Source organism: Neolamprologus multifasciatus, chromosome 14 (genome assembly GCF_963576455.1).
Source record: "Neolamprologus multifasciatus chromosome 14, fNeoMul1.2, whole genome shotgun sequence".
Classification (NCBI taxonomy): domain Eukaryota; kingdom Metazoa; phylum Chordata; class Actinopteri; order Cichliformes; family Cichlidae; genus Neolamprologus; species Neolamprologus multifasciatus.
This window is the reverse complement of record NC_140452.1, coordinates 6,187,364-6,204,342: the sequence shown is the minus strand read 5'-3', so window position 1 is coordinate 6,204,342 and position 16,979 is coordinate 6,187,364. Positions and strand designations below refer to the sequence as shown.

Here is a 16,979-nt window from a genome sequence, read left to right as displayed (position 1 = left end):
TGCTATTTAATAGATGCAATATATTCTTTCGTGCATAGGTCATTATGCAGTAATGAATTAATAACAATGATAGCCAAATAAAATTGAAGTTTGCCCATAAACACACATCCACAAATACACTGGGATGACGCTGATAGATGCTCGGTGCCCCGATGCGACTCGCTTAGCTCATCAGGAAGAAATGCTCCACTTAAACATTGTTGCTCCTTTGTAATTGAATTAGTATGTTCAATTATGTAGAGGCAGGCCTGTCCTCATTATAAAGCACTATTAAAACTCAAGAATGGAGCCGAGGGGAGGAGAGCAGCTGGCGAGGACTGGAGGATGGAGCTAAAAGTAATTTTAGTAGAGGAGTAAAGTTTTACTGCTCTAATCTCCAATGTGATTGGCACATCTGTACAGCTGTGCCATAGCTACATCAATGATGTCCTTTGCGACTTATTTGCTCTGCCCTGGTCTCTCTCTCTCTCTCTCTTTCTCTCTGTGTGCTTCTGATCCAAATGCCTGGAAAATGCTGAGCCAGCTCAAATGGCCCGATTTTTTCAAAGCTTACTTTACTAACATCTCAAGAAAACATTTAAGTGAACCAAAATGCTGCCAAACCACATCCCTCAGGGGTCCCTGATCTCAGCACAATGATCACACATCTGGCACACATTCATTCATATTTGTGCACGCACACACAAAATGCTGGGATCTCCTCTCATCTTCCTCATCTCATCGCCTCCTCCTCCTCCTGTTCCCAGCTGCTTGACTCTGTATTTGTCCCTCTTGTGTATCTCTTACACAGATTCATCTCAAGAGCCTCCAGAGTGGCTACAAGCATGTTAATAATGAAGGCTTCCAGCTGCACAGGTGAGTTTGGTTATACGTGCACACATAACCGACCCAGAGTAGTCCTATATATTTATATTTATGACTTCAAGTCTGACTACAGCATTTACGAGAGTATCACGGTGTGTTTTTTAATGCAATCAAATGCGCAGTATTCTCAGTCGCATGTTTTCCTCTTCAGCAGAGATGGGCACTGTAATCTGATTACTTTTTTCAAGTAACGAGTAAAGTAAGGGATTACTGTTGCAAAAATGGTAATTAGATTACCGTTACTTTCCCATAGGAACGCTGCGTTACTGCGTTACTAAAGCTGATTTTTTGCGAGAATGTCTCATGACAGTGACGTAAGCGAGTGCGACGTTCGTGACAACAGCTGTGTGCAGATCAACAATGGATCATATATCGAGTGCAGAGAGAGTATGAGCGTGCAGCGTTTAAAGCGTGGAAGTACTGACCTTACTTTGAGTTTGATTCCATAAAAAGTGACAAAAACATTAGTGTCCGTTGTGCGTGGGAAGAAAACCCCCTAAACAAGCGCCGCGTGCGCTACGACGTAATGGGAAACTCACAGAGAAACTCGCGGATTCTTCCACTGACCGCTGCACACCTGCACCAGGGTAAACTTCCGCCTATCCTACTCCTGCTTTACAGGTGAAAATAGAGCAACAGGACCGCTAGTCTTTGATGTTATTTATTTTCTGCTGTGTTTTACTTGCATCTATTTGAAAGACTGAGTATAAACACAAAAAAATATTTTATTTTATGTGCTGGAATGTGCAGAAAATAGGTTTAAATGTTAAACCTAGAGAATGTTGCAGATAATTAAATGTTTGCTTCATGCATAAAGTTAAAAGATTAAAACTAATAAAACAAGTTTTAAAAGAGACTTTTCCATTTGATTACATTTTGTATGATGGATTATGTAGAAAAAGTAGAATTGGGCTGAAAGATCTATCACTTTATCACCTATTCAGGTTGTAAATCGTGTTTTTAAAAAGTAACTAAGTAACTAAGTAATTAATTACTTTTGAAAATAAGTAATCAGTAAAGTAACGGGATTACTTTTTTGGGGAAGTAATCAATAATTAGTTATTGATTACTTTTTTCAAGTAACTTGACCAACACTGCTCTTCAGACACAGGGGATCCAATCAGATTGTAACAATGCAAACAGTTCAGTATGCCAGAATTATATCCCCCTTCCAATTATGTCAATTCAGAAAATAACACATAAATTTCCCGCTGCAGTAATTCTTACGTGTCAGACGACGACCACAGTCTTTAGTGACAGACTTTTCTGCTTTTTTCTGCTGCTGATCATCAGCAGACTTTTGAGTTTGAGAGTCAGACAACGTGTGAATATGACTCTGCACTTCAACGTGCACTACAGCATCAAACACGGCAACCACTAACTTGTGAATGATTCAGCAAATGACGATCAGGTTACGGTTGATATTTTCAATCGAGACTGTGGCTGCTTCTGTTTACTTACTCATCCCAGCAGCTCCACCATCGCATGCAAACCCATGAAACTGTGCTCGGAATTTCTTCAGAAACTCCTCCATCGCAAGCATTTTCTAGCATTTTCTTTCTGTTGTTCTTTGAATGTCTTTACACCTTTCCCCTTTTCTTCTGCTCAGTAATCACCTGACTATGAACCTAGACGACAACATCAATGTCAACCTGCCACCAATTGAGAACAAGGTGTTGATGTGAGTATTTCTTTTATCTGTCTAAAAAAGGGGCCATTTGCAGACTTTTGTTTTAACCCTTTAAGACCTACCATAGAACCAAGTCCGCCAGAGCTTACTTTATATTTTTACATGCTGTGGAGCCATTTTTGGGAGCATTTCAAGTTGCTATACAACAATACAACCATTACAGCCTAGATTTTAATAATATGTATGAATTAAGTGCATAGTGATTACATAAATTGCAAAAAAGTGCAATAAACTACAAAAAAATTGAAAATCGTTTTTGTTTTTTTAACATATATTTCTAGTTAGAGAAATTTAAGAGGTTTATCCCTCAAAACTGTAAATACAAAAAAGTTGCACAAAATAGTTTCCCACCACAGGAAATTTATTTTGAGTGCCTTCATAGTTTTATTTTTGAAATACACCAATTTTTATACACTGCAGGAAAAACGAAAATAAATATTATGATGCAAATTTGCAAAAAAGCAGCATGTGCATCAAAATAAACTATTTCCAGCAGTGCAATATGAGTCCTAAGCATCCCAGAAACGACACAGAAAGTCATAAAGTCAAACATAACTTTTAAAAACACCAGTATAGGCTCATTGAGGCCCGGACGGTAAAAAACTACATTTCCGCGAAAATGACGTCACTTCCGGTTTCGGGCAGGTCATGGCGGACATGCGATAGTTCGCGCTGACGTCTAATCCAATGTAGAAAGTGTTATGAACAGCTGATCGGATCGGCAAAGCGTGTTTCTGGAATATTATGTTTTTGTTGCTGCAAGTGCTTTTTATGCAGTTTTTGCAAAGCTATATGTGGAAGGAAACTGTGACCGATGACAAGCTGATGGCATAAGATGTAAGTACAACTCATCTGGTTTCATATGCAAAAAAAATTATTGCGCTAGCTCACGTGGTTGCAGAGCTACCGGGATTTAAAAATAGTTACGCAAAACAGAGCGTGCCCGCTCCGACCGGCTTTAAAGGGTTAATTGCAGTCATTAAAAAAACATTTAATAAAGTGCTTCATTTCTTGTGTATAACTACTATTGTGTTAATTTCCGTCATTGCGTTCATGAGATTTGAAAGTGTTTGTGCCTGTTTACCTCTCTGTAGCTTTCAGTGAGTCACAGTTCAGATGAATCTTTCTTTATCTTTTACATGCAGTATTCAGCGGGCTTGGCGTGACTTCCTGCAGCGACAGGAAGTGGAGAAAAGGAGCCCTTCCCCACCGTCCCTCTCCTCGTCCGATAAGATGAGCACGTCAATCAGCATGTTGACCCTGTCAGACGGCAGCACCCCAGTAAGTCACGCCCATGTCAAGCAAATTTTCTATTACAAATGTATGGCTTTAAACAGCATGCTACATGTGTGATAGCATTTGAGGAGGCTGCGTGTCTGAGGGTGTGTGTGTGTGACAAATGACTAGAAATGACTGCCAATAGTCACATGTTGGTTGGCGCAGTCGTTGTATGTTAACAATATGTCATTCTATATGCAGGCTTGTGTTAGAAGTATGTGACAGTACAGTGGCAACCAACAAATCCTTTTGATTTACCTGTTTGTTCTGCACTACTTGTTCATAAGATCTCATCTGAGCTTCAGAAGTGTAGATCGGTAGGGTCTTTACTTTACAACATAGTGGAGGGGACTGTTGCAGTAATTTGGTGCTGTATAAATAAAACTGAAGTGAATTGATTGAATGTTTCCATTCAGCTCAGCTAATTTTGTTTTTGTTCATATATATTTTTATCAAGGCAAAATGTCTGGCCTCTAATTTGGTCGCTCTGCAATGTGGAATTTAGTTGTTTAAACCTTTGTTGTTTTACTTGACTTTTAGGGATATTGCATTGCTGCATTACCAAACCTTTCCTTAGGAGGGACCGTGACATGTAGGAATTAATTTCCCCTTTAACATGGCGAGCAGCACAGTAGCTTATAATTACTGGGCTCCCTCTACTGTACTACTCTGGGATGAATGCCAGATGTTGTGTGTTCTCTCCAATTTAGTCGTGTAAAGGTTTCTTTCTTTGGTTTCTTTGTGCCGTCTTGTTAAAGACACATGAGCAGAGATGTTAGTTAGCTTATTTGGCTGCTTTAAGCCTTTGGGTGTGACTTTGGGGTGTGTGGTTTACCTCATTTAGTATTTTGTGTCATTTTAGCAGCGTGAGTAAGAGCAGTCACTGTGCTCGCCAGCTTTATGCAAACAAATCAGTCGAGGACAAGTCAAAGTAGCTTCAACCTACACATTCCTGTTTTGTTTTATTGAATGGTGTTGATTGTTTTTCTTTCTACTTTAATTTGCTGTGTAGAAACAAACAGTATATTTTAATTTTATTAGATGAAATACAACAGTGTTTTGGATTTCTTCTTTTTCTCACATGAGACTTTATTTTTACATAAATGCAGAAAATTCACAAATTTTTCTCACTTTTCTTGTCAAGCCTTTTGTAGAGACTGTGAAACTGTGCTCGTAGTCCCACTTGTGTCCACAAGGGGGCAGTATCTTAAAGCCAGTTTATTTGCTCTGCAAACTTCGAACCAGCCACTATCAAAGAGTAAATATACGGGGATGTGGTCTCTCTTAAACACACTCTCAGAGCAAGCGCACGCTGAGAACGGAGAGCAGCCGAAATGCCATTCTCATTCAGCACATCCTCCGATCTTCCATTTAACCAGACCACAGTAAATCCCTGGGATTTTCTCTACTGCTTCTGTTGTGGTCATTATAATTCTGTACTGACGTCGTCTTCAGCCTCCTGGCTGAATAGCAAGTGTGTGTACACTCCTCTACTAATCTCTGAGCCTGAAGTCAACAGGCAGGTTAAAATCTCAGAGACGGCTGGGAGAGTTCTGCATTTGAGCACACTTAGGTGGTACTTGTCCACTCAGTCACTACAGAGAAAAGCTTTTACACTGAAGAAGATTTGGATTTGGATTCTTGAGGACAAAAGGGGGTCGAGTGGGTTATGAGTGAAGAGAATACAGAGTGCTGTGGGACAGAAATACAATCTGCTGGCTTAGAAGCTGTCAGGCGACCTATAAGATTCGCAGCTGGTGGTTGATGACGTTATACGCACGCGTCCATCCTGAATGTTTGCGTATAATGCCATCAGCCAAGTTTGTACGCACGACAACAGCACACAAACACACACAAAAGAGACATCGTTTATGTGGCGGGGAAATGCTTAGCTCAGTGACTTCAACCTGCTGACAAGGCCAGATGATCATCACCGAGAGAGAAAGAGAGAGCGGGAGCGTGCGTGTAATAGACCCTAAGGTCACGGGAGACGGAGGAGAGTGGCGGAGAGGAAAGGCGGATGAAAAACAGACGTTGCTTCACCGGTTGAATGTGCTGATGCTGTAAATCTGCCCTCCTCTGTGAGAAAGGAAGAGTCAGCTTCTGCTCTCTCGTGATTTCAAGAGAATTGATCGCAATAGCCCAGCGAAATCTGCGCTATTATGTTGACGCTGTCTCGCTTCACACAGGTTCTCTCGCTTTCTGACCGTTCCCTCCCTTTGTTTAGTCGTCCTGCCTTTACTGTAATGTTTTTGCTGGTTGTGACATCTCCGCCCTGTTTCATTTCTGTTGACCCAGCTATTCATTCTCAGCACACATTGGTGTTTGTACATTCATGGATAAACACACACACACACACACACACACACACACATATGCGGGATGGAGTCATATTTTCTTGAGACACGGTGACGTGGGAGCCATCCCTAAAGTGATTGAGTTTCTAACCTTTGCGACTACAACATCAGTCTTTGACAAAACCTTGCTGCATTACTCTGCAGCATGTGTGTGACTTTGTGTGGGTGGGTGTTTTTCTTCCCCCCCCCCCCCCCCCCCCTTGTGTGTGTTTAACCCTTTAAAGCCGGTCAGAGCGGCAGGCTCTGTTTTGCATAACTATTTTTAAATCCCTGTAGAACCAGAACCACGTAAGCTAGCGCAATCATTTTTTTTGCATATGAAACCGGAGGAGTTGTACTTACATCTTATGCCATCAGCTTGTCCTCGGTCACAGTTTCCTTCCACATATAACTTTGCAAAAACTGCATAAAAAGCGCTTGCAGCAACAAAAACATAATATTCCAGAAACACGCTTTGCTGATCCGATCAGCTGTTCATAACACTTCCTATGTTGAAATAGACGTCAGCGCGAACTTACGCTTGTCCGCCATTACCTGCCCGAAACCGGAAGTGACGTCATTTCCCGGAAATGTAGTTTTTTACCATCAAGGCCTCATGAGCCTATACTGGTGTTTTTAAAAGTTATCTTTGACTTTATGACTTTCTGTGTGGTTTCTGGGATGCTTAGGACTCAAATTGCACTGCTGGAAATAGTTTATTTTGATGCACATGCTGCTTTTTTGCAAATTTGCATTATAATATGTATTTTCGTTTTTCCTGCAGTATATAAAAATTGGTGTATTTCAAAAATAAAACTATGAAGACACTCAAAATAAATTTCCTGTGGTGGGAAACTATTTTGTGCAACTTTTTTGTATTTACAGTTTTGAGGGATAAGCCTCTTAAATTTCTCTAACTAGAAATATATGTTAAAAAAACAAAAACGATTTTCAATTTTTTTGTAGTTTATTGCACTTTTTTGCAATTTATGTAATTACTATGCACTTAATGCAGACATATTATTAAAACCTGGGCTATAATGGTTGTATTGATGTATAGCAACTTGAAATGCTCCCAAAAATGGCTCCACAGCATGTAAACATATGAAGTGAGCTCTGGCGGACTTGGTTCTATGTTAGGTCTTAAAGGGTTAAGAGAGATGAGTGTACTGTTCTCAGCCGAAAGATATGGTTGACATGTGACTTTGCTGCGTAAATTACTTTTCGCACTGGAACTTGGCTCACTAATTGCCATGGCAATCCTGCAAAAATCGAGCAGCTCTAGATATCTCTCTTTATGATCGATCCCTCTGCTGTGTGGCGACGCCATCGAGGGTGTCAGAAATTATAGGTTTCATTAACGGGGAACCTAACAAAACTCTGGCTTTTATGCTGAGACATGAATCAGCTGTCTACATTTTATTGTTTCATAATATTGTGCTGCATCAACACGGCTAGCCAGACCACCAGCAAGTACACACGCACACACGGGCACATGAACACACAGTCCAGTGCAGCTTCAATTTTAGACTGTCTAGATGATAGATGTCTTTTTATAACCAGACATCAATCAATACTGTTTTGGGACTGGCTGAATCTGTTTTTTATACCTCTAGCAGTGTTGTTGCTCAATTACTGGAGAAATGAGAATGAAAACAAACATCCAGAGATCTAAAAAATTAAACAAGAGGTTTGTTATTTTTAAGTATAAAAATTTGAGGGCTTTGATAGAGGTTCTAGTTCAATTTTCTTCCTTGTTTGTTTGTTTTTTTTAAGGTAATTTGTGGGACTGTTTTTGGAGTGTGGGAGCTGTCCTTTACTTTGGTGCTGATCCATGCTCTTTAATGTAGTAGCAGAGTTTTGACAGTAGAGGGAGGGCCTGTATCACAGTCGAGTTTATTGGCTTTTCTTTTTAATACGTACTAGATTAATACAACATCTTTAAGATCTAGCAGAAATATAATAAGTCAGATACTGCAACAGTAATTAACTGCTCAGTAATTACTCTGTAAGTACATAGAGGCCTAATACTTTCACATAAATTCAACATCACAGTGTGAAACCAGCATATTATAGCACAAAGCCACTTGGCAGAGAATAGTCATTTACCTTAATAGAGGAAATAAGCTAGTGTTCCCGAAAATATAACTAAATATATAAACAGTGTGCGTGTGTGTGTGTGTTGGCTTATGAAGGGCACAGAGGGCCAACTCAGTCCATCTGGCCTGCTAAGGTGCAGGGAAACCGAGCAGAGGAGCGCCGCCGTCTCTGTCTGCCAGCTGTCATATGTCTCCATCTCTGCCCCCTCCATCAGTGCTCTCTTAACACTCTCCTCCTCCTCCTTTCAAATGATAGTTTATTTAGTTTATGATATTTTATTTTTTCTTTTCTCTTAGAGTATTTTATGTCTTTCTCTTTTTCCATCTCAGTCTTAATGGCTCTCTCAGAGCGTCCCTGCATCTTTCTGTTTCAGTGTCTGTTTTTATCATTTGCTCACCCACATACTGTTCTCCTGGCTTTATCAGACCAGGCAGCAGCCGCAGCTGCGGAGGCCTGGAAGTAGAGATAAAAGAGGTTAGGCAAAGTTTAGGGAACTTTTGTGAGCTTACTGTACTGTCTACTCTTTATGTACAGCATGAAGTAGGAGATGGCTTCAAGGAGAGATTAATCTTTCAGCAATATAGCACTACCTATTTAGGTCTTCGGGTTAGCCTCTTGCATGTTTGTAGCTGTCCTTAAATAACCCCGACTGCTCTGCAGACGACTCAAATTCAATATTACACAAAGCACAAGAACTTGAGCAGATTACTGAGCCAGCAGGCTGCACAGTCTGTACCCTGTGTCAAAGCATTTAACCCCTCACATTTGTTTCACCCATTTAATCCAGTGCAGGATACAAATAGTTTCCCCGTCAGTGAGCTCGCATAGTTTTAATGACGGATCCTTTAGTTTACTGCACAAGTCAACCTTTCTTTACTGTATGTAGAGGAAAGCAGCAAAGATCACCTACTGTGTTACACAGGCAGAATGGTGATTACCTCAGTATTGTTATTGTATAAATGGCTCTCCCTCGTGTTCACTGCGGCTTCATTCTGCTCTATTTACTGTATATTAAGCTCATAGTGCAGCATTCCCTAAAAGGTACCTTATTCCAAGGTCATGCTGCATGAAGTATGAATATTTTTAAAGCATTACTGAAACTGTTGCCACAAAGTCAATTAAATCAAATCTGTTTCTTTGTAGCCAAATATCCCCAATTTATCTTGAAGAGCATCAACGTTTAGTGCATCACCTGCAATGTTAAACTCTTTGAACAGGCTAAAAAAAACGTTACAATTATCTGTTATACTTACTTACTATTTGGATATTTTTCCAGCAGTTTAAAAAAATTTCTAGTTTTTAGACACAACTTATTTAACGAAATGATTCACTGATTGTTACAGGGGGGAAAAAACTCCAGTTTCCATCACGACATACTTAACTTTGTTTTTAGAATAACACAGTTATTCCTTAATCACCACACTGCCCGCTAAGTCAGCAGTCTTTTGCATGCTGTCACCTTCCCAAACATTTCCTTTTCCCAATAGCGTTTCTCTGTTCCCCTCTACTGTCGACCAGAACATCCCTGCACTGATTTATGGTAATTATGCAAATGAAACATAAGGCTTTGGAAATTAATGCTAACCCCCACCAGTCTCTTCGTCACTTGAGGACGGGTGTATCTGGAGCCAATGCTTTTTCAATCCTGTTACTGTAATACCAGGGACAATGCAAAAAGGCTAGGTCAGGAGATTAAGGATTGCCTTGAATTAGTTTAGGTTTATTGAAGCCTCATTGAGGCAGTTCATTAGGGAGGAAATTGATTGAAAAGGTATCCTACACGTGGGTTTATACTCTTTCTTAGTCCTCGGGAGTGATGCTGGGTCTGTGGGCTGCAGATTTCATTGACATAATCCCTCTTGTCATAATCTCTCACCTAGATGAGATGTGCAGCATAGTAATCGTGTAGGCCTGTGCGTGCTGGGTCTTCGCTGTGTCTGAGGTGCACTGAGTGATGGGCCTGACAGGATGCAAAAGACTGCTGTGACGCACCAGCCATGGTATCGATTGACAGAATCATTAGTGACCCCGCACCAGTCCGTCACCGTCTTGTGCGGAGACGGTCTGGTTCTTTATCTCGACGTTGCTGAGTTTTCTTGGCTGTAACCAAGTCAAACTGACTTAAAACAATCTGAGTCTCTAATACGTGCTCCAGCTCTAGTCTTACAACCACCCTGCAGACATGTGAAGGACATTCATATGACTCTTATAATTATGTATAAGGGAGATGGAGCCTTCTGCGTAATAATATCTAATGGAGGGCACCGAGGTCTGACTCTCTGTTAATCACCTGCCAGCAGCATGTCAAGTCAAACATGGGCCCTTTCTCACCTGGGACACGTCACATCATACACTCCCTGAAGTGTGTAATGCATATTATGGCCATGTGACATTCTCGACGCGACGCGTGTGTTTGCGTGCGACCGTGACGGACGTGGGACAGAATGAACACCGACTCTCAAGTAGTCAAACGCTGAAGTTATTTGATAGGTGAGATTCTAAAAAATCAAAAATACGTGAGTTCACAAACTGCACGATCATTCATTGGAGTTTAAATAATTTTTATTTGCAGGACAGTTTGTAAATGGTAACAGCCCTCGCTTCAGTGTGACGTCATGTTGCATTTGTGTTGTATATTAGAATCCACAGGAGGTCACTGTTCTGCTTTGCTGGGATACACTAACCCAATACCTGGGAGGAGTCCAGGTCCAGTAAAAAAGCAGAAAAAAACCCTTTATCAAAATGGATCTAGTGTTTACTCTGTAAGGTATTCGTTTTATTGACTATCAATTACTTTATCGATCTGGATTCAAAGGCACACAGTTTCAGAGCACCCTATCCAGATCTGCAGGCACGCTGATGTTGTTGCTGTGTAGAGGACACTCTCAGTTTGTAAACACCCCCCCCCCCCCCCCTTCCCCTTCTGTCTGATAATACCAGTCAAGGGCCTCTTCTTTTAAATTAATAGCTCATTATCAACATATTTGTAATTAAAAAGAGAGGCGAGCTGCTTTTTTTTATTACACTCTCTTATCTGTCTCGCTCTACCTTTCTCCCTGCGTCCCTTCTGTTTTTGCCTCCCTTTCCTTTTCTCCTTGAGCCTTTTTAATTTCACAACACTTTGAATTAAATATTAAAGGGTTTCGGGATGACATCAGACTTGTGAACAGCTGCTGCTGGGTTTTTCTAGCCCGCCTTCTATTTATAAAATGTCATCCCTCCCTATTTTTTCACCCTTTTTTTCCCCTTCCAATTTCATTCTCAACTTCCTTTACATAAATTTGTGCTGTCAAAATATGCTGGGATGAAAACAGAAGAAAGATCATGATAATAACAGAGTCTACGAATAGTAAACAATGGTGGCTTAAATTCCCTTGAGACCTTGCAGAGGAATTTACTCCCAGCATTTCATTTGAGTGACTGCATTGATATCACATGAAATGTAGCGCATTGTATGATAATATCAGATTATTGTTATCCACTGCTAGCTAATATAAACATTTGTTTGATGATTATTTTCAGGTTAGGCTTCAGCAACTGATGTGCTTTACAAATCCCACTTTCACATTGAGACGTAAGTATTAACCAATGCAAAGGGAGAAGAGAGTAGTATTTGTGCAACACCACGGACGCGTTCCCAAACCTTCACAAAGTCAAAAGATACTCACACGTGCGTCATTCTCTGATAACATTTTAATATAAAAAATACATCTGCTTGAAAAAAGCTAGCATGTTACAACATATATCATTAAAAGGAGCAAAAAACACCTTCTTTCCTTTCTTTTCTCATACCAAGAGTGCCTTTCTGTCTTTACTGATCCCACAACCACCATTACGGTATTTCACTGATCTCCTGCTCGCTCCATAAAACAGACGTAATTGATCATCAAAGCCCGATTGGAGACAGCGATGATTTGAAGTGCAACAGACTGATACAATTATTCATTATCTTAGCTCTAGAATCTATTGATTGGGGCTTTGCAGGGGTAATCAAGAGCAGCCACGCGCTGTAAAGTGTGATACTTTATTCTGAAAAGTGTCCAACAGTAAGTAGATGTTTCAGCTGATGGACACAGGACTCAATTTAATTCTGAAAGCTGATAAGCTTAGATAGTGGGAGTTACAAAGAAAGCATCTAATTTTTTTTTTGAGAGGACCGGGTAAGAGGATGAAGAGAAGGAATGTGGATTATCATCAGTGAGATAAGAATTCTGTAAAAAAAAATCTATAATAATAATAATAATAATAATAATAATAATAAATATAATTTATTATAATTTATTATTATAATAAATATAATAATAAATATAATTTATTATATTTATTATTATAATAAATATAATAATAAATATAATTCATAACACCACAAGTTATAAATATATAACTTGTGGTGTTATGAATTATATTTATTATTATATTTATTATAATAAATTATATTTATTATAATTTATTATAATAAATTATATTATTATAATAAATTATAATAAATATAATTTATTATAATTTATTATTATAATAAATATAATAATAAATATAATTTATTATAATTTATTATTATAATAAATATAATAATAAATATAATTCATAACACCACAAGTTATATATTTATAACTTGTGGTGTTATGAATTATATTTATTATTATAATAAATATAATAATAAATATAATTCATAACACCACAAGTTATAAATATATAACTTGTGGTGTTTTTTTCATGTTCTCTGTAATTTTTTTTGTTGTCTGTTCTGAACGAATAAGAGCTCGCTCAGTATTTATCCAGAGCACTGGCTATTTCATTTTGGAGTAAAGTGTGCATTAGCACATCAGCTGCTACCTGTAGCTCATTAACAGTGCATTTGTGCTGCCTTTTAGGCGACACTGAAAAATAGAGATGAAGATGGAACTGCGTCTATTTTCCTGTGCCACAAGTTCTGCCTACCTATAACTAGCGCTAGTAATGGAAATGTTTTATTAATAGGGAAGTGCATGCTCTCTGCTTCAAACATAATCCATGCTATTCGTGCATAAGTGCATCACACGTGTACGCACATAGGAAAGAAAGAGGTAATTAAGAGTATGTTACCGTAGCGCTCATTTATACTTGACATGATTTTACACATTCATACCTCAAGAGCTGGAAGATATCTTGAGGTGTGTGTGTGTGTGTGTGTGTGTGTGTGTGTGTGTGTGTGTGTGAGAGAGAGAGAGAGAGAGAGAGACACTGAGAGCAAAGGAACAGCCTGCAGCACGTTTTATATCCAGCCTCATTTACCAGATTCCACTCCCCCATTATCAGCTGGATCATTATCCTCTCTCCGCCCTGCCCTGGCTGCTCGCTTCAGCTGGGACTCAAGGTGGCACACTAAAACATCAACGCATACATCACTTACTTTCACCCAGAAAGCTTAGTATTCTGCATTTCCTTTAAAATGTGAACCTCAAAACTAAAAATAGTTCACTTCTGGGTGCATATGTGCACATAAGGGTGCAAAGTTTTCCTCCTGCTGCTGTTGTGTGTGGCTACGTGTGCACGTGTCTTCTACTTGTGAGACGAGTGGTTTGCAGCTAAAGTCGAGTATCGAGATGGAGCGATACACGTCTAAGATTAGATAAAGGTTTCAGTTCTGCCACGAGCATGAAACCACTCAATGCCATACCGGTCGTTATCTTCTTTCATGTACTGTATAATGCTAGAATGCGCTTTATGTGGCACAGCTAGTCATACGTACTGTAGGTACTCGTGAAAGGACACGTTTGTCTGTGATTACAGGAAGTGGAGCATTAACTTTTCAACGACTGGCTGTTTCACTATGATAATAATTACTTAGAATAGATCACCGAAGTGAGCGAGGAAAATCACTTTACTTCTGTTCAGAGAAGTCCTTTCTTTGATTTTGTACACTTGCCGCTTTTTTCCTGTTTCCTATCAAGATGGCAAACTTCCCCCACTCAGACAATGAGTCTGTTTTCACAGCCTAGTCTGAACTTATATTTCAGAGAAGTTCTCCGTGTTGTTATTCAAGTCGAACAATCCCACTGCTTATTCAGCCCTGTGAGATCCCACTAATAGTCACAGTGACTGCTGAGGCGTGGAACGGTAGGATACACTGAACCGACTCTGGAAATATAAAAGACTGCATGCATACCAGAAGTCAGTTGTTGTGTGTGTGTGTGTCTGCATACATTTTGTTGTGTGCGTGCTCTCTCAGATGTGACCATCTAAGCTGTGATTTTTATTAAAATACTGAACATGCAGTCTGTTTGAGAAGGAGAGAGTGAGAGAGAGGAGGGGGATTTTGTTTCTCGGTTTATTGGTTTGGCATTTAGAGACAGGAGAAATCCTGAGGAGAAGAAGAGAGGGGAATGTATTGAACAGAAGGGAGATAAAAGGGGGTGAGGAAAAGCCTATTCTCCTTCCCACTGAGTGTTCTGGTCCCCGGAGAGAAACAAACTGATTTGTGATTAATGAAAAGATGGAGAAGAGGCTTCCTCTCCTTCTTTTTCTTCCCCCACAGTCCCTTTCTCTTACTAACCTAAATCTCTCACCCAGAAAAATCCATCTTGGTAATGATGTATGTGTATTGGGAATGATTAGAGAGCAGATAAAGAGGGAAATCAGTCAATAAAATAAAGACAAAAACATTTTATAATGTTATCATCGCACAACCACTTTGTGCCCCATGGAAATAATGTGCTATCGTGAAGTAGAGACCTCAACGCTTGGAAAAGTCTCATCTCTCTCCCGTGGAGCTTTCGCTCCACTTTCACAAGTGAGTGTAAGTTTTGTCTTCTAAGTAAGCTCACGAAACTTTCTACCTTGCTGAAACTACACATTTGCTCCACAACTTAAGATTCGATTTTTTTAATTTTTTTTTTTTTTAAGTGAGAAACTTTGATAGAAGACACGACCGTAAAGGGAAAGAGGGAGATCCTGAGCTCTATGGAGCAAATTCATGCTTCATTAGCTCAGTGAAAACCAGCTTTGTTCCCTATCATCACACAGTGCATATTCCTGTGCCGCCCTGACATTACAGGTCATCGCTTTGCCCCAGTTATTCATCCTATGACAATGGTCCTTTTTTTGTTTTTTGTTTTTATGTATTCTCAAAGCATTTGTAGGAGAACATTGTTGAAAAAAAAGTATGCGAAAGAGTTGTAAGACATGCGGAAATGGAACAAGGGTGAGCCAAAGTATCATAATTAGAGACACCTGGAAGATCGGAAACCAAGGCGCTATACTGCACCTGCCTGTCACAAGGGAGACTTCACAGCAACCGTAGTACAACTCCTCGTTCACATGACATTTCTCGGGGAAAGCAAACCATTTTTAGTAAATCAAGAGTGGGGACAGGAGGATGGAGGCGCAAAGGGAGAGATGGTAATTAGGAAGAGGAGAAGCATTTCTGCTGAAAGGCAGAATGTTGAGAAGACGAGCTTTGATTTTACGCATAAATTCATGGAGTGCCAAGGTGAGCGGGTGAAACTAAGTGCCATCAAGGGGTGTGGCAGCAAGCCTACTGAGGCAAATATGAGGAAAGTAAAGCATCTTTAAACAGGATAAAACAAAAATGATAGAAGTTTATATTTAAAAAAATACTTTTGTGTCTCATTGGAGCTTAATGCAATGTGAAAAAAAATAAGGTGAGAAAATTTAAAATGTCATCCATTCATTCTCTTCCAACTATCCTTATCAGGGTCTTGGGATGCCTGGAGCCTATCCCAGCTGCCATAACACGAGAGGCGGGGCACACCGTCGACAGTTCGCCAATCTGATGCAGGGCTAACATAGAGACACAACCATTCACGCTCACATTCACACCTGTGGGCAATTTAGTATCACCTGTTAATCTAATCCCACTAAGGCAATGTGTTTTTACACATCAAAAAACAAAAAAAAAAGGTTTTTGAGTAAACAACAAGATTTTAGCGTCAGAGACATATAACTTTACATTCACAACTTTCAGCTGCTCCCTTATTTCCAGCAACAGATTCAACTTCATATTTGGTTTGGCACAGGTTTTTATACCAGATGCAAATCCTTCCATTTATCCCGGCTTTGGGGCCTAGCTTGTGGATAAATGGGAGGGCTGTCAGGAAGTGTGTCTGGTGTTAAAATCTGTGCCAAGCCAAAAATGTTATTGTTAGCCTCATAGGAATATTGTGATTAGGTGAAGAAGAAGAAAATATAAGATGCCAGAACTAAAGATTAATAAGTAAACAGGTGAGAAAATCCAGAAAGCTCAAGTAGGCATGATTTTGTGGTAAATTGACTGTTACTTAAATGGTGCTTTTCTCTCAAAATACATTCACACACATTTAATTTAAGGTGGCGTTCATAAACTCACACTCCAATAGATTAATTGGGGGCAACTTGGGGCTAATTGTTTCGCCCAAGGATTCTTCAACATGCAGACCAGAGGACGCAGAAATCAAACCGCTCTACCTCCTAACCCATACTGCCTTAGCTACTAAGCTTAAACTCACCTAAATTGGCCACTCATTGAGGATTTTCAAGGTCATGACTCAACTACCATAATGTCTGGATATATAGTATACAGGTAATTAAATAAATGTTGACACTAAGTGTTTCAGTACAGTAAGGTTAGGTAAAGATTTTGGTTTCTGAAAGGTTTCCACTTTTGCTTTCTTACTTAAAATGAATGACTTGTGTTTGTCATTCATAACCAATCAGTGGCATTTGCATAAGAGATA

The 16,979-nt window shown here is 39.6% G+C and overlaps 1 protein-coding gene across 2 annotated transcripts in view; it reads left to right on the top strand.

Moving 5' to 3' along the window:
* The window catches only part of schip1 (schwannomin interacting protein 1), a 275,998-nt gene that overhangs the window by 96,294 nt on the left and 162,725 nt on the right, over positions 1-16,979 (top strand). For both annotated transcript variants that reach the window (XM_085184870.1, XM_085184869.1), the window contains exons 6-8: positions 791-855; positions 2,474-2,545; positions 3,700-3,835. In XM_085184870.1, coding sequence (XP_085040996.1) covers positions 791-855; positions 2,474-2,545; positions 3,700-3,835 — 273 coding nt within the window. The remainder of the gene's footprint in view (positions 1-790; positions 856-2,473; positions 2,546-3,699; positions 3,836-16,979) is intronic.